Source organism: Muscardinus avellanarius (assembly GCF_963383645.1).
Source record: "Muscardinus avellanarius genome assembly, chromosome: 4".
NCBI classification, from domain to species: Eukaryota; Metazoa; Chordata; class Mammalia; order Rodentia; family Gliridae; genus Muscardinus; species Muscardinus avellanarius.
Genome location: NC_137789.1, coordinates 59,371,091 through 59,395,579, shown reverse-complemented (window position 1 = coordinate 59,395,579; position 24,489 = coordinate 59,371,091). Strand labels below are relative to the sequence as shown.

General features: G+C 33.8%; 1 protein-coding gene across 1 annotated transcript in view; it reads right to left on the bottom strand.

Moving 5' to 3' along the window:
- Positions 1 to 963: 963 nt before the first annotated feature.
- IL7 (interleukin 7) overlaps positions 964 to 24,489 on the bottom strand; it is a gene marked incomplete at both ends in the record, with an annotated part of 41,627 nt that continues 18,101 nt past the window's right edge. Inside the window, 3 exons of the mRNA XM_080694757.1 lie at positions 964 to 1,077; positions 5,805 to 5,936; positions 6,974 to 7,054. Of these exons, the coding sequence (XP_080550883.1) occupies positions 964 to 1,077; positions 5,805 to 5,936; positions 6,974 to 7,054 (327 nt within the window). The remainder of the gene's footprint in view (positions 1,078 to 5,804; positions 5,937 to 6,973; positions 7,055 to 24,489) is intronic.

Genomic DNA, 24,489 nt, shown 5'->3' with positions numbered 1-24,489 from the left:
ATGTTATTCAAAGTAAGCAATTTGCTTGTAATACTGTAAAAATAATTTTACATACAGATATAGTATAAAAATTAAATATGCACAATTAATTAATTAAAAGGCTAACATATATTATTCTCTTAAAAATATAGTTCCCTAATTGAAAACTTATTAAGACACATTTTATTATATATAAATGACAGAAATAACTAAGTACTAAGGCTTAGTATCCTTAGGCTAAATGAATTTCTGTATTTTGAAATTATCCTTAATTTTAATTTAAAAATACTTGCTATACTATTTATTGAAGGCACTAGATTATACATTCATGTTTAATTATATCTCTTGACATCACTCTTAAGTATCTCGAACTTCTTTATGCTGCTACTTCTTTAAGTATATTTCTTTAAGTTTCTTTCTTACGAGTCTGATCCATTATCAGTGGTAATCCTAAAACATTTCCAGCATAAAAAATAACAATTTCCACTCTGAATACAATGCTGATGCATAGTGGGCCATAAAATTGTTTTGATAATAAAACAATGTTAATTTTGAATCCTTGTAACCTTTATATACTTCATAGATTGGTTTTTTTTCTGAAATATTTGCACAGGTCTAAAAGTATTAATGCTGAATCTCTTACATGGAATGTCTTACAAAATCAGTACAGGCATAATACCAATTGATATATATCCACATACACATGAAATAGTTTGTTGATTGTAGCATTCAGATTCCATTTCTGTGTCCATCTTTAGTGGTAGAATGTAGATTTCTCAATTACCCTCATCTATTTTTCCCAGCATACACTGTATATGTCCATCTTTTAGTACTACAGTATGGACTTTTCACCTGCTCTACTCATGTCTATGACTATGTCTACCAGGACATAGTAACTTCAAGGAGACTTTCTACCCTGAAAATTGCATAAGCAGATAAATTCTTGAAGGATGCATATGTTCCTATATTTCTTCTCCATAGTTTTCAGTGTTCTTTAATGCCCCTCAAAATTTTATTCCAACAAGTTTTTATCTTTTGTAGTAGTTTCTTTAGGAAACACCGATCATTCTTTTTTTGTTCCTTTAAAACTTTTTCTTCCTAGAGGAATAGATAAAAAAATTAATTTTATAATTTTGAAAAATATTTTAAAAATTCATTCTTTAATTTCCATCCTACTAGGTCATACTAAAAATTTGGTGTTATGAAAAATAATCTTGCATAACATTTTAAAATGTATGATTTCTAACCATAATAGTGATAATTGACATATAGGAAATTCAAGGTACAACACCCTTGTGTTTTAAGATTCAGCTCTCATTGTCACCAATGCAACAGTGAGCATAATAACACTAACCATTCATTTAAGAGATATCTGAAATTACTCATTTGAATGTTTAATATGGAAAATGTATTTTTTGGAATAATTAACAATGGAAATACTTCAATTATTTTGGTAGATGATTAATAAAATGACCTGCTTGAACTTATACCCTAGAGTCCACCCCCAAAATCTGGTCTTGAGGATGACAAATGTTTGCCTCATAAAGTAGTCCTTATCACCTGCTGAAAATCTTTAAAAAGGGATAGCTATACAACATATAGAAAGTGGAGAAATAGCTAGCTTGCATGAAGTGGAGATACAAGAAGCAGCTCTGTAGAGACATATTTTTCTGACCCCTTTGATGGGGTAAAGTAATTCTTCGTTTAGATGAAAATCAGTTATTGGGTACTTTCTAGGTTAAGTATTGTGCCCAATTCTTATATTACTTTATCTGTTTAATAACCCTGTGAACTTGATGATTTCACTTCATTTCACAGATGAGGAAAAATGAGCCACTAGGAGAATTAATAATTACCAAAGCCACATACAGGGTAACTATATGGCTGAACTCATTTGTCCTATTTTTAATTTATTCACAAAGCCAGACCTATTAGTTATATATTGACTAGCGTTAACACATATCTTTTAAATAACTTCAAAGATTAGACAACAAAAATTTCAAGATAAATTCGATGGAAAATTTTTCTTATTCTTTCGTGAGGACCCCATGTTATCTTTTGGAAGTACAAATAAAACTGAGTGAGTAGATAATCTTGACTAATAGGAATACAGTTGGAGTTCCATATCCACAGGTTCTACATCCCTGGATTCAACCAACCACAAGTTGATCATATATTGAAAAAAAAAATACACCTATATTGTACATGCATTTTTTCTGTCATTCTCTAAACAAGATAGCATAATAACTATTTATATAGTATTTTTATTGTAAAGTATATGGGAGTATGTGCATAGGTTATATGCAAATACTACCTCATTTTATTAAGACGCTTGAGAATCCACAGATTTTGGTCTGGGAGGGGAGATCTTAGAATCAGTCCAACAAGGATACCAAGAGACAACTGTAAACAGATATGAAAATACAAGACAAAAGCAAAAAGGCTTGGTTTTGCCTTTGCACTCTTGGGAACATAGATTTGGGAGTTTTCTTTCCAAATTCTCTTTAGAGCCTTAAGTATATTTACATTGCTTCTGGATGTGCATTCTTCTCATTTGCTTTAAATTTTCTAATTTTGGTGGAATGCCTAGAGTTTCCTTACTTCCAGTATGTAAACTCACAATGCTTCTTAAAAAGAGTAAGGAATTTCCATGCTCCCATATATTTATTGTCAAACATAAAAAATAGAAATATAAAAGGAGAACTTATCACTTTCCTGAACCATGATGCTGGTTTTTCCATGTCCCACCCCACTTTAAACATATATTTTAAGTTTAATCAGATTCAATTAAGTATTTCACCTTTTTAATTCATAAATATTTTATATTGTATATAATTTTCTAACACTGTATAATAGTATATATAAATATCATATACAAATAAGTAATATTTACATATAAGCATATATCATATATATACTGTATAATATATTGTAATAGAATAAGTATAAAATGGATGCTCTTTTAAATTTTATTTATGTACAAACACAATAATGACTTTTCTTTTTACATGAACCAGAATAAATAAGCACACAAAGTTGGAAATAAGGTTGGTAAATCTAGGATACCAAAAAGAGAATGGTTTCCATCAAATCAATAAAGCTGTCCAAGTTATATAATCTCTATTTTCATCACTGAAGATAGGGTTCAGAGATAATCCTATCATTTTCTTTCTATGCGAAACTGCTGGTACTCAAAACAAAATGCTTTTTTTTAGTCATAAAAGTATTGTTAAATGTTAAGAGCTTTAAGAAACCTTTTGCATTTGTGTTGCATCTAGCAAACTCCTTAAAGAGGGAAATAATAATAGTAAAACACACTGAAAACCTTTAAGTACTAACATTTTTAGCATTAACTATGCTATTAGATTATTTCAGCATCCTACAGTATAGATGCTATATTTATCTTCACTATTTAGATGAGAATAGTATTGTCTAGTGTTAAGATAATGTCCTCCAAATTTTGGCTGTTTTAAGCTTATAACTTTTAGTAGAAAAGTAGGGGAAAAGTAATCCTATATTGTATTAAATTTATTAAAGCCAAAAATAAAAAGAAAAATAGATGAATCTATATTTCCAGGTTTTTGTGATTATTATTATTATTATTTTTTTTTTTGGTGGTAGTGGTGATGGAACCCTTCTACCTTTGAGATACACTCCTAGACCTATTTTTTATATTTTTATTTGGAAACAGGGTCTCTTAAACCAGAGAGACTAGCTTCAAACCTGCGGAATCCTCCTGTCTCCGCCTCCCAAGCGCCGGGATTACAAGTGTGCACCACCACGCCAGGCTGTATTTTTCAGTTTTAATGTATAAAAAGAAACTTTCTCAATCAGACCCTCAAAGCTTAGGAAATAAAACTGAGAATCAATAAATGGTATAACATCAAATTAAAAAGCTGCTGTGCATCAGAGGAAATAATGAGAGTTGAAAAAGAAAGTCTGTGGAATGGGAGAAAATATTTACCAGCTACTCCTCTGATAGAGAACGAATAGCTAGAATATTCTGAGAACGAAAAAAAGGAAACCTAAGTAAAGTAAAGTAAACCTAAGTAAAGTAAAGTAATCCAATTAAAAATTGTCAATAGACTGAATAGATACAACTGGTCAATAAATATATTACAAAATTTTCAACATCACTAGCAATCAGGAAAATGCAAATCAAAATTACACTGAGATTCCACCTAACTCCAAATAGAATGGCAATCATCAAGAATCCAAATAATAAATGCTGGCAAGGATGTGGGGAAAAAGGAACTCTTATATACTGTTGGTGGGAGTGTAAATTAGGACATCCACTATGGAGATCAGTATGGAGGTTCCTCGATAAACTAAGAATGAAAAGACCACATTAACCAGCTATACCATTCATGTCAATATAATTTCTAAACAACAAAAAAAGTCATACTGCTGTAGTGATATAGGCATATCCATGTTTATAGCAGCGCAATTCACAATAGCCAGAATTTGGAGCCAACTCATGTCTTTGTCAACAGATGAATAAATAAAGGAACTGTGGCATATACACACAATAAAATTTTGTCATTTGCAAGAAAATGGATTTAAAATATTATGCTAAGTGTGATCAGTCAGTTTCAGAAAGTCAAGGATGGGGGCCGGGCTTGGTGGCGCACTCTTGTAATCCCCGCGCTTGGGAGGCGGAGACAGGAGGATCGCGCAGGAGGATCGCAGCCAGCCTCACTGGCTTAGGAGACCCTGTTTCCAAATAAAAAAAATATATAAAAGTAGGTCTGGGAGTGTAGCCCGGAGGTAGAACGGTTTCCAGGAACCCCAGTACCACCAAAAAAAAAAAAAAAAAAAAAAAAAAGAAAGTCAAGGGTGGTAAGTTTTCTCTCATTTGTGGAATCTAGAGAGAAAATAGGAAACATAAGAAACTTTTAAAAAATGTAAAGAAAGGTCTGTAGAGTAGTTGAAGAGGTTAGGGGTGAGAATTAGGGATGGAGGAGGGAGAAAAACAGCTCAAATAATACCATGGCAATATACGAAGATGTCATTACCAATTTCACTAACTCATATGGGGAGGGAGGAGGAGTTGACTTGGTGGGATGTGGAGGGAAAAACACAAAAGAGCTATAGGCACACACACACACACACACACACACACACACACACACACATACATATATATTTTTTCTTTTTCTGTGGTACTGGGGGTGGAACCCAGGGGCTTTTCTACCTCCGGGCTATACTCCCAGACCTATTTTATACTTTATTTGGAAACAGGGTCTCACTAAGTTGCTGAGAGCCTCACTAAGTAGCCGAAGCTGGCTTTGAACCTGTGCGATCCTCCTGTCTCAGCCTCCCAAGCGCTGAGATTACAAGTGTGTGCCATTACGTCCGGCTTGCACATATGTTTTTAATGCATTAAACTTCATTATGATGTATAATTGCAATACATCAATAAAATAACTTTAAAAAGATATTTGTTAAATACATTTAATTTCCCTGTGGAATAGAAATTATATACTTGTAGACACAGATGGATTAAAGCAATGAAGTTTTAGAGATAAAAATTTACCATTCCTCATGCAATTTATTACCCTTGTGATAAGTAAGGGTGATAAATAAGGCAGTAAAATAATCATTTTCTTTTCAGTTGCTTTTCACAAACTTAATTATTTTAGCCAGGGGATGAAAAGTCACTTTAAAGTAGAGATGACTTCTAGAGACAAGTAAATATTTCCCAACTTTAAGTACTCCTAAACACTTAGAATTTTATGATAATGGAAATGATCATGATAGATTGACAATATCCTCGCACAGGAATAGTCTATATATTTTTTCCAAAGTAAACAGTCCCAGCTTACCTTGCTGGTGCAGTTCATCAGTTTTAATGTGCCTTCTGAAACTTTTAATAAGTGGATATTGAAATCTTCACTGATATTCATTTTAAGAAATTGCTTCAACTTGCGAGCAGCTCGATTTAGAAAAGCAGCTTCCTGTTATAGAAAAAAGTCAGAAGGGCTGTGGTTCAAAGAAAATGTTAAGAAATTATAACTTTTGTAAAGAGCCTAAAGCCAGAGCTGTACTGCTAAGTAAGGCCCCGCCTCCACCCCAGCTGTCTATTCCAGTTAATCATGTGACTGACAAGTAAGAGGATTGAAATTGTTTAGCTCCTAGGAGATAGCATGAAATGCCTAGAACTCGGTTTAATGATTATCTGACTTGTAAAGTCTCTTTTCTCTGTCACGTATGTGTGCCCTTATCATTTATGGGTGAGCACATTACAAGATTATTTCATTTTAAACAGGATAAACAAAAGGAGGATTCTGGAAGCAATAAGGTAGGTATAGTTTTTCTTACTGAAATTATTTTTTAACCTTTTGATGAATAGCTATGAAAATAAAGAACTGTAAGTCATGTAAAACATACGGTTTTTAGATAGTCAAACTTTTAAAGTAAACAACTAAAAATAAAGAATTTATGGTTTTAACATGAGCTGCCATGAGATTAACTCAGCTACTTTGAATTTAACAAAACAACAACTACCAAATAGCAAAAGAGTGTCTGTAGAGAAAAACAACACGGACTTTTGGAGACTTTGTACACTGTAATGTTATGCCAAGTGGAAGTGGTATTGGCTTAAAGTTAAGCAAATGTTGAAAGAAAAAAATTCAAAATGCCTACAACTAAGTTAGACCCATGACTTAGGTTTATGTTTATGCAATCACTTTACTATGTCTTTCCTGCACAAAAAATTTAGAAAAAAGAGATGTTAGTGTAGTTGTTGAGTAGTGCTAGTATTTTTAATTAAAAAATAGTACAGTACAAAGAAAAATTGTTATCTATTAGGTATAGAGTTAATTTCATAACAGAAGTATAAAAGAAGACTATACTATAATTTAATAGAACATTGAGAGTTGTGTGGTTAGAACCAGAAGTGTATGTTATTAGTAAAATTGTCTAACAGAGGAACAAAAGAAGCAGCTTCTAGAAAATCAAACTTAAATGACAAAGTTCAAATAATTACCATTACCTTTGTATCATCACATGAATGTTTTTTAAAAAAGTTAGATTCATTATTCAGGCAATTGCTACCAATTTCTATCATTCTGTCCTGTAATAAATAATATAAAGTAGTATGGTTAAAACTGAAGAATTTTCTAATATGTGGTAATTATAAACAACCTTATATATGGCATTTGTATATTTATTTTAACGAAAACAATGTTTTCCTGATTCAGCTTACTAGGCATAAAAAGTGTTTTTATAGCTAAAGAACAAACAAGTAATAATAATTCCCTCATATAGTTAGAGCACTTCTCAGACTCTCTTTATATATATATTTTTGTAGTATTGGGGGTAGAACCCAGGGGATTTTCTACCTATGGTCTATACTCCCAGATCTATTTTATATTTTATTTGGAAACAGGGTCTCACTAAGTTGCTGAGAGCCTCACTAAGTAGCTGAGGCTGGCTTCGAACCTGTGGGATCCTCCTGTCTCAGTCTCTCAAGCACTTAGATTACAAGTGTGCATCACCATGCCTGGCTCGGACTATTTTAATACCAGAATTCACTAAAAGAGTCTGCCTCGTGAAAGATACAAGTACCTATTTTGGAAGTTATTCTATATAGATATAATATTGTAAATTTTGAAATTAAGATGTTGAGATGGATTTAAGGTTATTTCATCCAGTATCTCACCGCCCATCAAACAGGAAAGGAAATTTTACATTAAAATGAAGGAAAAAAAATCTCTTGACAGTCAGAGGTAAGGTTGGAATACATTTATAACATTTTAGTAATAATTTCTATGGTATGGTTTAGGTAGAATTTTGCTAAAAAATAAGGGGATTTAATATATATTATAAACATAGATTGGGAAGGCAGACTGGTATATACGGATTTTTCATTCCTCAGGAATGTCGTACAAGAAGTCAGAGATGTCTGAATCAAGAATTTAGTTGATACATTACAAACATTCTGTGGATTCAGATTCTCTTATGCACTGTGTTGTGCTAGCTCTGCCAAGCAAATGAGCAATCCCATGCTAACATCTTCTAAAAAGATTTCAAGCAATATTAGCCTATATAATATCAACAAAGAAAATAGATAAGAAGTAGAGTAAGGCAGGATTTGGTCATTGCTTCTAATCGTCATCTGCCTCTCAGAAAAGCATGCTTCTCTCATATCAACAATCAATAGTGTAAGTGATCTCTAGGTTTATCTTGAATTAAAAAGTATATGCAATTTATCCTGCCTACAGGAAGTAATATCTGAATACATAATTGTTTTAATTAACCATTAAGTGTTTACTAAAGCCCAAAGTGCTGGGTCTTCTATAAACAATATGTGGAAACAAATATTTTAAAAAACCAACCATTCTGATTCTTGTGCCATTTCATAGAAAGAGTAGATAGAGTCGTTCCTTCATCTCTTGGACACATTTATATTACCTCCTATCTTTATAAAAGCCTGATTTTTAAAATAGAAGACCTGTTGGTGCCAGCCAACCAAGTCATACTGCAAATATCTCAAGTGCAAAAGGTTTATTTTCTGTAACTGCCTTAAGGTTGCCATTTCACACATTTCCGGAGAGTATAAAGTGAAGAATTAATATTTTCCTATAAAGCCATTTTCCTATTGATTTTCACTAAATCCCAAGAAGGATAACAAGACAATTATACATCTTTCCTTAGTAAAACATGGAACACTGAATTTTGAGCATGTCATCTTTGTAAAAAGGTAGATAATTGCAAAAATAATCTGTATATTTTCTTATTCTCCAAAATATTATGTAAAATATGTCACAAATTAGCATAAATTTCTTGCAGAATTTCTTTTTTTAGTGGTAGTAGGGATGGAACCCAGGAGCATTCTACCTCTGAGCTACACCCCCAGTCCTAGTTTTGGTTTTTTTTTTTTTTAGTCTTTTTATTTTTGAAACAGGGTCTCACTGAGTTGCAAAGGGTCTCCTTAAGTATCTGAGGCTGTCCTTGAACCACCATTCTCTGGTCTCCGCCTCCCGAATGCTGGGATTACAAGCATGTGCTACCATTCCCTGCCTTTCTGCAGCATTTTTAACAAATGTTATGACATGACATATGCATATTTGAAAAGCCTTAGTGCATAGTAGTCCAGTGATCCACGTAATTAATAAAATTTGTTTTTGGCAGAAAGTTCTGTAGAAAAGTAATGTTTGGCTAGTTAATTTGTTTGCCAAATGCTTGATATAGAGCATAAAATTGTTACTATACCCTTTAAAATTTGGCTTATCTAAAGGTTGCAATTTATCTTTAGGAAAATTTATGAGTAAAGTTAACATAGGTCTATATGGTGCCAATTATAGCTGCTTTCTGAAATTATTTTTAATTAAAACTATATCAGAAGAGAAACTCAGATCAGAATTATAGAATAATATGAGTAAGAAAGAAGCTTAGCTACCCATTTCTTTAATAAAACGTAGAACTACCTGATCAATGTCACAATACATTTCTTATAAGAACTTTAATTGATGATGAATATGGGGATAGAACTCAGGGGCATTCTACCTATGAGCTACACCCCCAGCAAAGAGCCTCGCTAAGTAGCTGAGACTGTCCACGAACCATGCTCTTCTTCTCTCCCAAATGCCATGCCCAGCTTATATTGTTCAATATAAAACATGATGCCAAGTTGTTCTTAAATACATAATTTATTTTCAACTTGTAGAATTAGATCTTTTATTTCAGCAGTTTTATTCTATCTTTGAAATTTACTAAGTATTTAAATCTCTTCTTTAGAAACACCAATTATATATAAAGTGGATCTCCTAAAACACTTTTTCTTTTATATATTTACCTTTTAACGTTTATTTTTTTTCATTTTGTGTGGTTTTCTTTACCATGTTTCTACCGTGTTTGTTTTAATCGACACTCATTAGTGGGTCATATTTTGGTTCTTCCTTTTTTATTCTGAAATCTAAAGAGCTCACCTTCATTTTTATTCTATTTTCTCTTCTCTGATATTGTATTTTTTTTTTTTTGCTTTTTTACTTTGGGTTTTTTTAAGTAGAGTTAAGAAGAAAATAATTGATATGATCTATTGCTTTTATTGATAATTAATCTTTTGATCTAAATTCTTCACTTTCCTTTTTTTTGCTTATATATTTATGTGTTTGTTTATTTTGATAATATAAATATTTAGTTTTTTTTCTTTTGATTTCCTAAAGGGATGTAAAACAGATTAGGTTTTCAGGTAGTATTCAACATCTCTACCCACTGCATGGGATACTGTACTAGTTCTTTAAGATTGTTGTAACAAATTACCAAAAACTTGGTTGAAACCATAGAAATTTATTCTCTCACATTTCTGGAGGCCAGAAGTCCAGTTATCAGTTGAAGGCTCTGGGGGGAGTCATTGTTTGTCTTTGAATCTTCTGATGGCTGCCAGGATTCATTGGTGTTTCCTGGCTTGTGGCTACATGGACTCTGCCTCCATATTCACATTTCCTTCTTTGTCTGTGTCTCAAATCTCCTTATGATGCTCTCTCATAAGGACACTTGTGATAGCATTTAGGGTTCACCTACATAATGCAAGAGCACCTTTCCATGTCAAATCCTTACCTTATGTCTGTAGAGTCTACATTAAAATTTCCAGGGATTAGAATTTGATATCTTTGGCTGGACTTGATGGTGCACACTTGTAATCCCAGCATTTGAGAGGCAGAAACGGGAGATTCACAGTTCATGAACAACCTCAGCTACTTAGTGAGGCCCTCTGTAGCTTAGTGAGACCCTGTTTCAAAATAAAAATAAGAAAAATAGGGCTGGGGGTGTAGCTTGGAGGTAGAATGCCCCTGGGTTCCATCACAGTACCGCAAAAAAAATAATAATAATAATTTAATACCTTTGGATGGGCATTAGCATACTCTAGAGGTGTGTGCTCCTCTGCTCATTGATGTTGGATTTGACCAAAAACTTACATTTGATAATGGCTGTTAACAGATTGGGACAGAGAACAGGGCTGAAATGTACTTAACTAAGTTTTGCCCTGTGTACTCTTGGCCTTCAACATGTAGATGAGTATCTGGTAGCAACTTCAATTTATTATCTATTATTGCATAATAAATTTATAACAAAAGTACCATAAACTAATAAATGTTTTTATTGTAAATTTAGTATGGGGTTAGTAATTTTGAAGAAGCTTGGCTAAAAGCACCTCGGTCTGAATTTTCCATGAGGATGGAGTTTAGACATTGTTCTGGGCTTTGTTCACCTGGGCTTGACTAGGACTCCTGCATCTACTTCCAGGATCCCCCATTTGCATAGTTATTGAAAAGAGGCCTCAATGTCTCACCACATGAGCTTCTCCACAGAATTTTTTTTTTGTGTGTGTGTGTGTGGTACTGGGGTTTCTGGAAACCCTTCTACCTCTGGGCTATACTCCCAGACCTATTTTTATATTTTTACTTGAAAACAGGGTCTCTTAAACCAGGGAGGCTGGCTTCGAACCTGCGTGATCCTCCTGTCTCTGGCTCCCAAGCGCGGGGATTACAAGCATGCTCCACCACGCCCAGCTCCACAGAATTTTTTAAGTGTGCTTGCAACATGGTATCTGGATTTCTCCAAGTGTGCAATGCCAAGAGTGCAAGGAGAAGGCTTTGTACCACTTACAATCTAGTCTTGGAAGTCACATGCTACCATTTTCACCTTACTCTACTGGTCTGAAGTAGACTCTAAAAATAGCCCACATTCAAGGGGAAGAAAATTAAACTCCACCTTTTGAAAGTAGAATCAAGGAACTTGAGGGCACATGGTATCCCTAGACAACCAGCATATATGTGAATCAGAGATAATTGCATTTTCTTTTGTTGTTTTGTGGTTATTATTAATACAGCAAATCTGACTGATAAAGACTGTTCTGTTTTCTTCCATGAATTTTCCAAAAGTGAAGTTAGAGGGGGCAAAATTAATGAACAGGGCAGCTATTCCCTCTTACCCAATAGCTATCTTCTCTGTTACGCGATAGGTCTCAGTTTTCACCTGTTTTTCTTATCAGAGGAGAAATTCAGAATGACTCACCATGAATCTTCATGGCCACAGTTGCTCTAAGCTAACCAGTGTCTATTCATTGCTCATAGCTAACTAGTCAGCAGCTACATAACTGCCTGTTGCTTCCTTTCTCTCCACTTTCCATTTATTTTGTGAGGCTAGTTGTAAGGATTGGGAACTTTTGATAAAGAAATGGATTCAATCTTAAGTCTCTGCCCATTTTTAAAATAAATTTGGTCCCTACATAGATATTCTTAATTTCTGACTATCTTTATCACAACCCATACATGGGCCAACTGTGTGTCAGATAAAGGCTCATTTTAGGGACTTATAAAATGTGCTGCTTATTTTTAGTAAGTCCATACTCTATAAAATTCATAAAGGTTAATACTTATTTTGAAATTCCTATTTCAATTGGTACAAGTTTTTACCATTTGTCAAGTAGCTTAGCAGATTATAATATAAATTAGCATTTAATCATTTCTAGTTAAAATGAAAATTTATTTATTCTTTATTTAAATATTTGTTAAGCAATTACCATGTGCCACTTACTCAGGATATAACAGTAATGGAAATGACAAACAATTTCTTCTTTCAAGAAGTTTATTGTTTGGTAGTAAAGACAGACATTAACTCAATAACCACAATTAGTTCTCAACTTGAAATTGTTATATATTCTACCATGAAAGCCTAGTCAAGGAGATTTTACTTTGGAGTCTTGTGAAGACTATCTGGAGAAGAGAATACTTTAACTGAGATCTGAAGCATGAACACCTAGGTAAAGGTGAACATGAATGAATTTAAAATGTAAAAAACAGTATACATGGCTGCCTTGAAGTGAAAGAGATAATGGCAGGAAGGGAGCTGGATAAAAAAGAGTAAAAGAAAGCAGGAATATAGCTAAGAGAGCAAGAGAAGGCACAGGTTGGTTTCTAGTAAAATCAGAGGGTATGGAAAAGACCCAAGTCTTAAAGATATTAATGAGCCTTTTCTCAATCTTCAAACTGATAACTGATAATTAAATGTATTTAATTGGCAGAGGAATGATATTCTCAGATTTACCTTCTTCAAAGATCATATTGATATCTTCATGCTGGATAGCTTCAAAGAATTCAAGAGAGATTATGTGGGTGGCTTTATGAGACTATTATAGAGTCTATTTCTGAATAGTGGTTTATTGTGGTTGGTGGTGGGAGGGAATCTAGAGATAGATAAAAAGATTTGAAAATATTTAGTAAGAAAACAACATGATTTAAAAATGAAAATTTGGAAAGATTTTTTTTTTTTTGCGGTACTGGGGTTCCTGGAAGCCCTTCTATCTCCGGACTACACTCCCAGATCTATTTTATATTTTTTAAATTTGGAAACAGGGTCTCTTAAGCCAGCGAGGCTGGCTCCGAACCAGCGCAATCCTCCTGTCTCCGCCTCCCAAGCACGGGGATTACAAGCGTGCGCTACCACGCCCAGCCTTGGAAAGATTTTTATATCAAGAAAAACTCTTAGATTTTCTGGTATATGGAATAGATACACCACAATATACTACGTTGTTGCACTGAGATAAAGACTAGTAGAAGAGCCAGAGTGGATAAATTATGCATTTGGTTTTAAACAGAAGATGCTTTAGCTGACCTTCAAAGATCTAAAACAGATATCAAATAGATACAAAATGATGCTAGTTAGTTATAACAAAATCCAAGGGAAGAGATTATTTTGAGGAGGTGGTGGTTCATAGCATAATGCCAACTAAATGATTGGAATTGCTTTATCAATAATTAATAAGTGAAAGTTGAAATAAAATGCACTGCTATCTACCTTAGCATCCTTGGAAATGAAACATTTAGGCACAGGTCTATAGAAATTCATATAAGATCTATGTGAGGAAAACTAAAAATATTGATGAAAGGTAACAAAGGAGAAAAAGATAAGTGAAGAGATATTTCATTTCATATCAGAAAAACAGTATGTTGTCATGATGTTAGTTCTTTCTCCCTTAATCTACAGATTTGATATATTCCCAATTAAAATCACATTAAATTATTTAATGGATATTAACAAACTGATTCTAAAGTATATGTTGAAAGAAAAAAGGACCCAGATTAGCAAACTCAATATTGAAAAATAACAAAGTTAGAGGACTAAAACTACTCAACTTCAAAGCTTACTATGATACTAATAATGGTGATAGTTTGGGACTTTTGAAGAAATGGATGAATAGGTTAAATAGTTTGGTACTAGTAAAGGAATCCACAAATAGATCAAAAGGACAGAAAAGAAAAATCAGAAATAGACCTGCATAAATACAGTTAACTGATCTTTGACAAAGGACCACAGATGATACAACAGAGTAACACAGCCTTTTCAACAAGTGATTTGGGGACAAGTGGGCAGCCACATACAAAATAGGAATCTAGACCTTATAATTTTCAAAATAATTGACTCAAAATAAATCATATATCTAAATGTAAAATATACCAATAAAAAACTAGAAGGTGATGACCTAGGAGAAAACTTAGATGTTCTTGAGCATGGCAGTGACTTTGTAAGATACAACACTAAAGACACAATTCATGAAAAAATTTGATAAACTTTTCTTTATTAAAATTCAAAACATCAAGCCGGGTGTGGTGGTACATGCTTGTAATCCTAGTATTTTGTAGGTTGAGATTGGAGGATCGAGGTGCGCAGACAGCCTTAGCTACTTAGGCCGTCCACAACTTAAGGAGACCCTGTTTAAAATAAAGAATAAAAAACAGAGCAGGGAGTGTAGCTTGGAGGTCAAATGCCCCTGGGTTCCATCCCAGACCCGCAAAAAAAAAAAAAATTTAAAACATCAGCCAGGTATGGTGGTGCATGCTTATAATCTCAGCATTCAGGAGGCTGAGGTAGGAGTATCACAGTTCACAGACAGCCTCAGCTACTTAGTGAAACCCTTTGCAATTCAGTGAGACCCTGTTTAAAAATAAAGAATAAAAATAGGGCTGGAGGTGTAGCTTGGAGGTAGAATACCTTTGGGTTCCAATCCAAGGACCACAAAAAGAAGAAAAATTCAAAACATCTGCAAAAGATAATCTCAAGAGAATAAAGAGACAAGACACAAACGGGTAGAAAATATTCGCAAAAGCCTTATTTTATAAAGGACATCATTTATACATAGAAATTAAAAAACTCAAGCCAGGTATAGTGGTGCATGCTTGTAATCCCAGTATTCAGGAAGCTGAGACCGGAGGATCGTGGTTCACGGACAGCCTCAGCTACTTAGTGAGGCCCTCTGCAACTTAGTGAGACCCTGTTTCAAAATAAAGAATAAAAAATAGGGCAGGAGGTGTAGCTCGGAGTTCGAGCTGCCCCTGGGTTCCATCCCCAGACCGAAAAAAAACCCAAAAAACAAAAAAAACCCTCAGCATTAAAAAACTACCAATTTAGTTTAAAAAAATGGACAAAATCCTGAACAGATCCTGAATAGACACCTCACTAAATAAGGAACACAGATGACAAAGCATTGGAAATGATGTTTAACATCACATGTCACCAGGGAAATGTAAATCAAAACAATGAGCTACCATGACACACCTATTTCAATGGACAAAATCCAAAACCCTAACTACACCAAAGCACTTGCAAGAATGTGGAGGAACAGGAACTCTCATTCTTTACTAGTGGGAAGTTGAAATGGAAGACACTTTGGTGGTTCTTACAAAATTAAGCAAACTCTCTACAGAGTCTGGTTATTTAATACTTGGTATTTACACAAAGAATTTGAAGCTTATGCCTACATAAAACCTACAAATGTCTCCCAGTAAATGAATAAATAAATAAAGTGACACTTCTAAATAATGGAATTATATTTTAGTGATAAAAATAAATGAGCTATCAAATCATGAGAAGACCTAGAATAAACTTAAATGCATAGTACTAAGTGAAAGAAGCCAATCTAAATAGTGTACATACTGTCTGATTCCAACTACATAATTTTCTGGAAAAGAAAAAAACTAAGGATACAGTAAAAACATTGGTGGTTGTCAAGGGGTAGTAATAAGAGAAAGATGAGAAGGAGGAGCACTGAGAATTTTTATGGCAGCAAACTATTCTCTATAGTACTATAATATGGATACCTGATGGGTAAATAAGCTCTATAATTACAATCCCAAGAGTGAACCTCAGCATAAACTATGGACTGAGTGGGATAATGATTTGTAGATTCATTGATGATAAAAAATGTACCACTATGGCAGAGCTTGTTGTTAGTTTGTCTATGGGAATGGGTATATGGAAACCCTGAAATTTCAGCTCAGTTTTGTCTGCTGTGAACCTATGAACCTAAAGTTGCTCTTAAAACTAAAGCTTATTAATGATAAAAACAGTTGTTTTGTGAACAGGAAATTTTATTGGAGCAACTTGAAAATTATTGAAATAGGTATGGGTGAGATAACTTAAGTGCTGAGGTAAATAAAAAAAGACGTGAGAAAAAGTGACGTTATTTTTCAAGTGTCCAAGATCCTGATATAGATTGAATCTAAAAATTTTAGAGGATACATTATGAGTGTTGACTTTCATAAGAAAAATTATAGAAAACTTTAATTAGCAAATTCATATTTGAAGAAAAAGCATTGGCCCCTTATTTAGAGAGTAGCAAACAGTTGTACATTTATATGGTTAATATTAAAAAACATCAAGCTGCCGGGCGTGGTGGCGCACGCTTGTAATCCCCGCGCTTGGGAGGCGGAGACAGGAGGATCGCGCAGGTTCGAAGCCAGCCGTGCTGGCGTAAGAGACCCTGTTTCAAAAATATAAAATAGGTCTGGGAGTGTAGCCCGGAGGAAGAAGGGCTTCCACGAACCCCAGTACCACCAAAAAAAAAAAAAAAAAAATCAAGCTATCTATCGTGTGTATGTGTGTGTGTGTGTGTGTGTGTGTGTGTGTGTGTGTGTGTGTATGGGGAAAAACTGGGGATTGAACTCGGAGCATTCTACCTCTGAACTACACCCCAAGTCCTATTTTGTTTTTTTGGTTTGAAATGAAGACTAATTTGTTGAGGGTTTTGTTAAATTGCTGAAGCTGGAATGAAACTTTGATTCTTCTGTCTCAGCCTACCATGTACTAGAATTTCAGGTGTGCATGGTTGCATTGGGCTCCAAACTATCTATCTTTTCATTTTAACTGATGACCTGCTTTAACTAACTTTTTCTCTTATTTTAACAATGACTAGTTCCACCTAGGCTGGGAACAGGCAGTGCAGATACCAGCAAGGTCTCTTTTGCTCCTCAACATTCAAGGTTTGTCTTTTGTCTTTTTTTTTCCCTTTCACATAACCCAGGGTGGAAAAAAATTTCAGTTTCTATGCCTGCATATTACATACATGTACACACATACCACAATATTATGCACATGCATATTAGGCATACAAACATACACAACTGTTGTAATTAGATATGGAATGTCTTCTGAAGAGCTCATAAATTGATGATCAGAGTTAATGTAAATTGATTCATGACAATTGTAATCTCATCAGTAGATAAATTCATTGTAATGGATTTATCAGGGTGGTAACTTAGGCTGGTAGGTTGTGGCTAGAGAAGATGGGTCCCTGGAGGTAAGACCTTAGAGATTGGGCCTGTGTCTTTCAATCCCCTTTCTTGCTTGCGCTTCCTGCTTCTGGCCTCCATAATATGAGAGCTGAGCCCATGTGCTCTCCCCCAGCTTCCTGCTGCTATGCTCTGAGATCCACAGATCCCAGCCTCACATGGACTGAACCAGAATCTCCATGAAACTGTGACCAAATAAAACTTCCTTCTTCTGAGTTGTATGGCTAAGTGTTTTCCAAGCAGCAAGAATGTTGACCAAGACAAAAATTTACATGCATATATAGGGTTTATATAAATATTTTCCCTTTCTGTTTGTTAAAAATAGAATCATGATATTTAATATATACACACATATATATGTATACATGTATACACACACATGCAGGAGTTATATACATATATATACACACATAAGCACAACTTGTTTTCCATTATTTTCACTTTGTTTTATATGATAAATCATTCCAGGTCAGACACATTGAGGACCACTTCTTTTTCATAACTAATGTAAAATTATACATTAAAGTTATTATACCATTTATTCAGTATAATTTTCTTTAGTGTGTGTGTGTGTGTGTGTGTGTGTGTGTGTGTGTGTGTGTGTGTTTCTAGGAATTAAACTCATGGGCACTTTACCGCTGAGCTGCATTCCCAGCCCTTTTTTATTTTTTACTTTAAAATAGGGTCTTCCTAAGTTGCCCAGGTTGGCCTTGAATTTGTAATCTTCCTGTCTCAGCTTCCCAAATATTGGAATAACAGGTATACACCATTAGTTCTAGCTAATATACTATTTACTTATGAATAGTCAAGTATTTGCTCTTACAAAAATGCCATAATAGACATCTTTGTGTATAGAATTATATACAAATATATATACAATATACATATACCATTTATATGTAACTATATGCTAATTATATATTTATTTCTCCTTTTATATTAATGCCTTCATTTCTGTAGAACTGGTTCTCAAAAGTGAAATTTGCTGAATAAAAGACTATGTCCATTTTTAAAGTGATCACATTTCCATGACACTTTTACCAGCAAATAAAGAAGCTTATTCAATTATGTTCCTGCAGTACCAGATGCCATCAGCCTTGAAAATTTTTACCAATCTTAATATGTAAAAAAATGCCTCATTATAGCTAAAATTTGCATTTCCTTGAAACCTAGAAGATAAGCATCATTTCATTTTAATTTTCAATTTGCATTTTCTTTGCTATAAATACCCCGTTCTTACGCACTTCCTTTTTTTATCATATTTATCATTTTGGGATTTGTTTATACATTAGAATTTTTTAAAAATCTCGTTTTACTTTAGATATATCTCTTTATCTGTGTTTTTTTCGTGTGTGGTTTCAGAGTTTAAAAAAATTTATACAGCCGGGAGTGGTGGTGCACGCTTGTAATCCCCGCGCTTGGGAGGCGGAGACAGGATGATCGCACAAGGTCAAAGCCAGCCACGCGCACTGGTTTAGGAGACTCTGTTTCAAAAATATAAAATAGGTCTGGGAGTGTAGCCCGGAGGTATAAGGGCTTCCAGGAACCCCAGTACCACAAAATGATAATAATAATTAATAATAATAACAATAATAATAATAATAATAATAATAATAATAATTTATACAGCCAGGCGTGGTGGCGCAAGCTTGTAATTCCTGCGCTTGGGAGAGTGGAGACAGGAGGATCGCGCAGGTTCCAAGCCAGCCTTGCTGGCTTAAGAAACCCTGTTTCCAAATAAAAATATATAACTGAGTCTGGGAGTACAGCCTGGAGGTAGAAGGGTTTCCAGGAACCCCAGTACCACCAAAATAATAATAATAATAATAATAATAATAATAATAATAATAATAAACAATAATAAACAATAATAAAAATATATACTATTTAACAGTCATAATTTTTTGCTTTTTTATAATTTTGATATAATAACTGTCTTATCTTCTCTATATTGTGGTTTAAACTGACTGCAATTCTCTTAAATATTTTCCAAAAAATTATTAAAATCATATTTTCCATCAGTCTAACTAATGCACATATCTATTCTCATTTTGATATGAGGAAGAATTGATCTTTTTTTATTTTCAGTCCTTCTATGACAACATACTTTATTTATTTTTAGTTTTTAGGTGAAACTTTTTTTTTTTTTTTTTTTTTGGTGGTACTGGGGTTCCTGGAAACCCTTCTACCTCCGGGCTACACTCCCAGACCCATTTTACATATCTTTTAATTTGGAAAGTGGGTCTTTTAAGCCAGCGCTGCTGACTTTGAACATGCTCAATCCCGTCTCCACTTCCCAAGCGTGGGGATTACAAGCGTGCGCCACCACGCCCGGCATGTTTCTATACTTTTTACCACTCTCATCTTAATATTACCAAATATTTCAGTATTCATTACTGGTAATTTTATATCACCATTTCTCTACTATTGATATCTATTAATATCTTATTTAGTTTTATTCATCTTAGAGTCAGGTTTTTGTTATGTGTGCATTTATTTATTTACTTTTGGCTAAAATTAAATAAATTTGCCTGGGTCTAGGATTATGGACTCATAATCACAAAACTCAGTAATTATCATAAAACTAAGTAGAAATTGGAAGTAAACTGGTAAAATATTTAAGGTAGTCTAATATTATTTTCATTTGCTTAAACCCGTCTTCCTTTTCCCACAGAAAAGATTTTTTTCTTGATAAAAATTCACCTTGCTATATTTTAGCGTTTGTTTTTTCTTGTTTATGACTCATAATCAATGGATATATATATATATATATATATATAATGTGTTTATACATATATAAATATAAAACTAGATCAGCAACTCTGGAACATTTACTTTGATTTAACTTTTTTTATTCAGAAACATTTATTATTCACAGATTGGCTCTCTGCTCTCCCTAATATTAATTGCTTTCCTTTCATTATACTATGTATATATGCACACATATGCAGATCAACACACACATACAAAGGAGTATATCTAGTGAGTACAACATAACGTCACTCTTTTTCATGCACACGTTATTCTATTATAAGCTTTCAACTTCCTATCTGATGAAGATAAACTCCTCTCAAAGTTCCTGTTATTTCTGAAATTCCCCAAAGTGTTATCTACTGCGTGATCACTAGTAAACTCTGTAGGTTCTTCCAACTGGTCCTCACAGCCTGCTATCATGACTTGGAGATGAGAACAACCTTCATGAACTCACCACTTTCATGGGCAAAGCTGTTTTTCTAGTGAGAAGCACTAATATTCCAGTTCAAATTGTGAAGAGTGACCAGACCTTACTATGCCAAAAAGATTTTCCTGGCTTTTGCCTTGTTAGAACTTTTAAAAAAAAATCCTATTGTAATGGCCATGTGCTTTTCATTCCATATCTTATCTGTTTCTCTCTCTTAGTTTTTAGTAGCCATGTTAATATTATTTTTTGGGAAGCTAATCTCACTCTAAACTCTGTGTTGGACTTTTTATGTTTGTCCTTGTTTATTAAGATTTTTTTTTATGTGAAGTATGGTTATGTTTTCCAAGCTGTTCTGAAACTGTGCTCAGATGACCCTCCTGACTCAGTCTCCCCAGTAACTGGAGTACAGGTGTGAGCCAACACACCCTGCATTTTTAGACTTATCAAAGACATATATAAAATCAATGAGTTATCCCATTTCCCTGGCCAGAGCAATCTTCTCAACTAAGCAAGGTCTAAGGCAGTCAGAGTCTTCATCTTTCACTGACATGATAATTGTTTCACAGGGAAAATGCAACCAAGTTAGACATAGGAACTTGGCTAATTTTAACATGAGAACAATCGCTCTTCTGCATATAAGAAAACAAGAAACCCTGGTTGCTACTAGCAAGCCACAGCATGACGCTCAATGACACAGGAGAAATGCAAAGCCAAGAGAATTCAAAGAAATAAAGCTGAAGTTCTGACTGAGTCACAACTTGGCTCAACTGCAGGACTTTTCAGTGATTACAAGTCAATAAATGCTCCTCAATGTTCAGTTTTCTACTTGTACACGAAAACATACTGAACCAAATAACTTACATCCTGTAAAAGCACATCTTCAGCCTGGAGGCTCTTATAACTGATTCCCTGGGTTCTGACTACTCTAAAAACTGCCATCCTCCTTTTGATTCAACCACTGCCACAATGAAGATCCATGGCCTGTTCCTACCACATGTTCACATGCTGAGGAGCATGGGATCAACTCTAGTCCTTTCTTAAAAGATTTTTGGGAAAACTCATTTCCAGCTCCAAATTCCTCCTCCTTCTGTTAAAAAAAAAAATGGTCACATTTCTTATCCCAGGAATCACTCTTCCTACAATAACTGACAGTGAAAATAATACCGAACAGTCATCACTATCACTATTACATGCCACAGTCCCAGAGAGAGCAGAGTCCTAGACTAAGAGGGAGCATAATGACTAGCACTGGCAGAGCTGGCAGGCACACAGGATGATAAATTCCATGGCCTTTCTATATCGCAAGTTTGCCATATAGTAATGTGGACTTCATTTGAAAATGTCAATCAATAAAGTTTAATAGAATAACTGAGGATATAAGTTCTAGTAAAACATATCAAGAACACATTCTTTCCTAAATACTGAAACCTATGATATTTTTATTTACTTGTTTATGAATGCGTCTACTTTAAAATATTGTATGTACATGCATATTCAGTTATTATGCATAAAATATATAAGGGCATCTGCTTTAGTAGTAATCAAGATAAAATGCTACAAAGAGAAAGTTCATTTTTGGCTGGTCTTTTGAACAAAGTAGAACCTGAGCTTCAACAATTCTTAAACTTCTGTATGTGAATAACTGAAAATAAAAGTGAATTAGGAAGTTACAGAATAGGAAAACAGAGCAAAGGAACTGTGGGACAAAAATGCAAAACTTGCTTGGGAATAGTCAATGATTCAAATACAGAACAGTAATAAGGGTAGAAATATAGTCAGACTGTGTTTCTCAAATGCCCTAGAATTAGTCCTGCATGTGGTAAACAATGAGTGGTTAACCTATGGAAAGTTATTGAGATGTGGCATAATATCATACTAGAAGTATTTTAATATGCTTTTCCAAGAGCATCAAATTAGGTGATGGGTAACTATGAATGATGAGAAGGAACCAAGGCACAAAAATCAAAAGGAAAGATTCTTGTAAGCATCTGAGGGAATTGAGTACAGTTTGGCAATATTTTATCAGGCAAATATGGATTCTTTAGTTTGGAATGGACACTAAAACAAAATTATAAAATAGTCACCTCCAAACTTATAAGCCATGTTCTAGATTTGCTACCAAAAGAGTAGGGGAAAGAAAATCAGGTAATACAGTTAAGTTTACAAATATCTATTTACTTTGTCTAATATTTTGAATTTCTTTATTATAATAAGTCATCCTAATGGACAAGTTTTGAGAAGGTGTCAGGTAATAAGCATTTGTGAAGACAAACCTATATCTCTCGTCTCTTTTTCATCTACTGCCAACACTGCTAGGTTATCAAAGGGGTGGGGTAAGAAGAATAGCTGCAATTGTTTTGGCTTAAGCATTATTTCATTGTTATGATCACGAATAAGTACTATTTTCAGATAGTCAAAACATAAGATATTTAATATAGTAACTTAATAACCAAAAAGGCATTTCCCACTAAGTTTTACTTTGAAATTCTAAGGTGACTATACATACTACATTAATTACTAAAAGTTTTGAATATTCAAAAATGTGATTATGTTAATTTCCCAGTTCTTCTTATGATCAAGAGTAGCCCAAGTGAAACAGTTCTCACGAAGTTTATTTTTCCATGCAGAATCCCTTAAGGCATACATGTAAAGCAGGATGTTTTATATTTCATGTCTCCATAACACAAGAGTCACAAAAATATAAAGTTTAAAGGTAAAAATTTGGTATTGATGGTAATGTATGGTAGAGAACACCAGGAATAAAATTTAAAAGATCAGTCTAAAATAATATTGAAAACAACTATATTCTCGAAAATGATAATTCTGAATATAAGATACACCACAGTAAATCATCCTGAGTGCCCCCAAAATTCTTTTGTAATGCAGAAGTAGAAAAGAAAAATAGGTTTTAGTTTCTGCTTGTATAGCAGAAAATAACTTTATAGAACTTCTTTTATAAGTCTTAAGTTGTAAAAATAAAATTATCGGTAAACTTTGTTAGAAATACTAATAGTGTTGAGTACAGAACAAAGAATAATCTCATAAAAGAGTAATCGCTAAATCTTAGTTATTAAGTCTATTCTTTATCTTCTGTGAAGTTGTATATGAATTGTATTTCTTTTTCTGGAGGTGAATTGAATGTCTATATTCTATTTGTTGGGATGCACTTCCAACTTTATCAATTAATTTAGATTAATTTTGCATTAGTTAAGATAAGGTTATGTAAGACTTGGGATTATAAATGTTGTTCCAGAAATTATGATTCAGCATTTGGCAGATTTCCTTAGATAACAATGTTTGTGTCAAATGCAGACACTATGTCATTACTGAGAACCTGGCGGCGTATCCACCTGCACTTAATACAGTGCCACAGATCACAAAGGTATGCATATCCTACCCTGGGTGTGTAGAAATGTTATAGGATTCATCTAGGGAATCCATTCTCAGGATCATCGACTTTTAAATGTAACTACCAAGCCCCAAGGTCAATTTTTTTTCATTTAAGAGTCTAACTCCTTTTCAAAACTTTAAATATGAAGGACTGTGACCAGTATGATAGACAGATCCTTTTTATACTTGTGTATCTTATTTAAACTTCGCTTTCAGCCACTAACAGATATTCATAAATGCACGCACAATTCTATTGGAAATCTTTAACTCAAGTAGTCCTTTCTGATGAAACAGATTTCTCTTTCATTTTAGTCTCCTTAAAACTTACTCATGGCTAGGCACGGTGGCTCATGCTTGTAGTCCCAG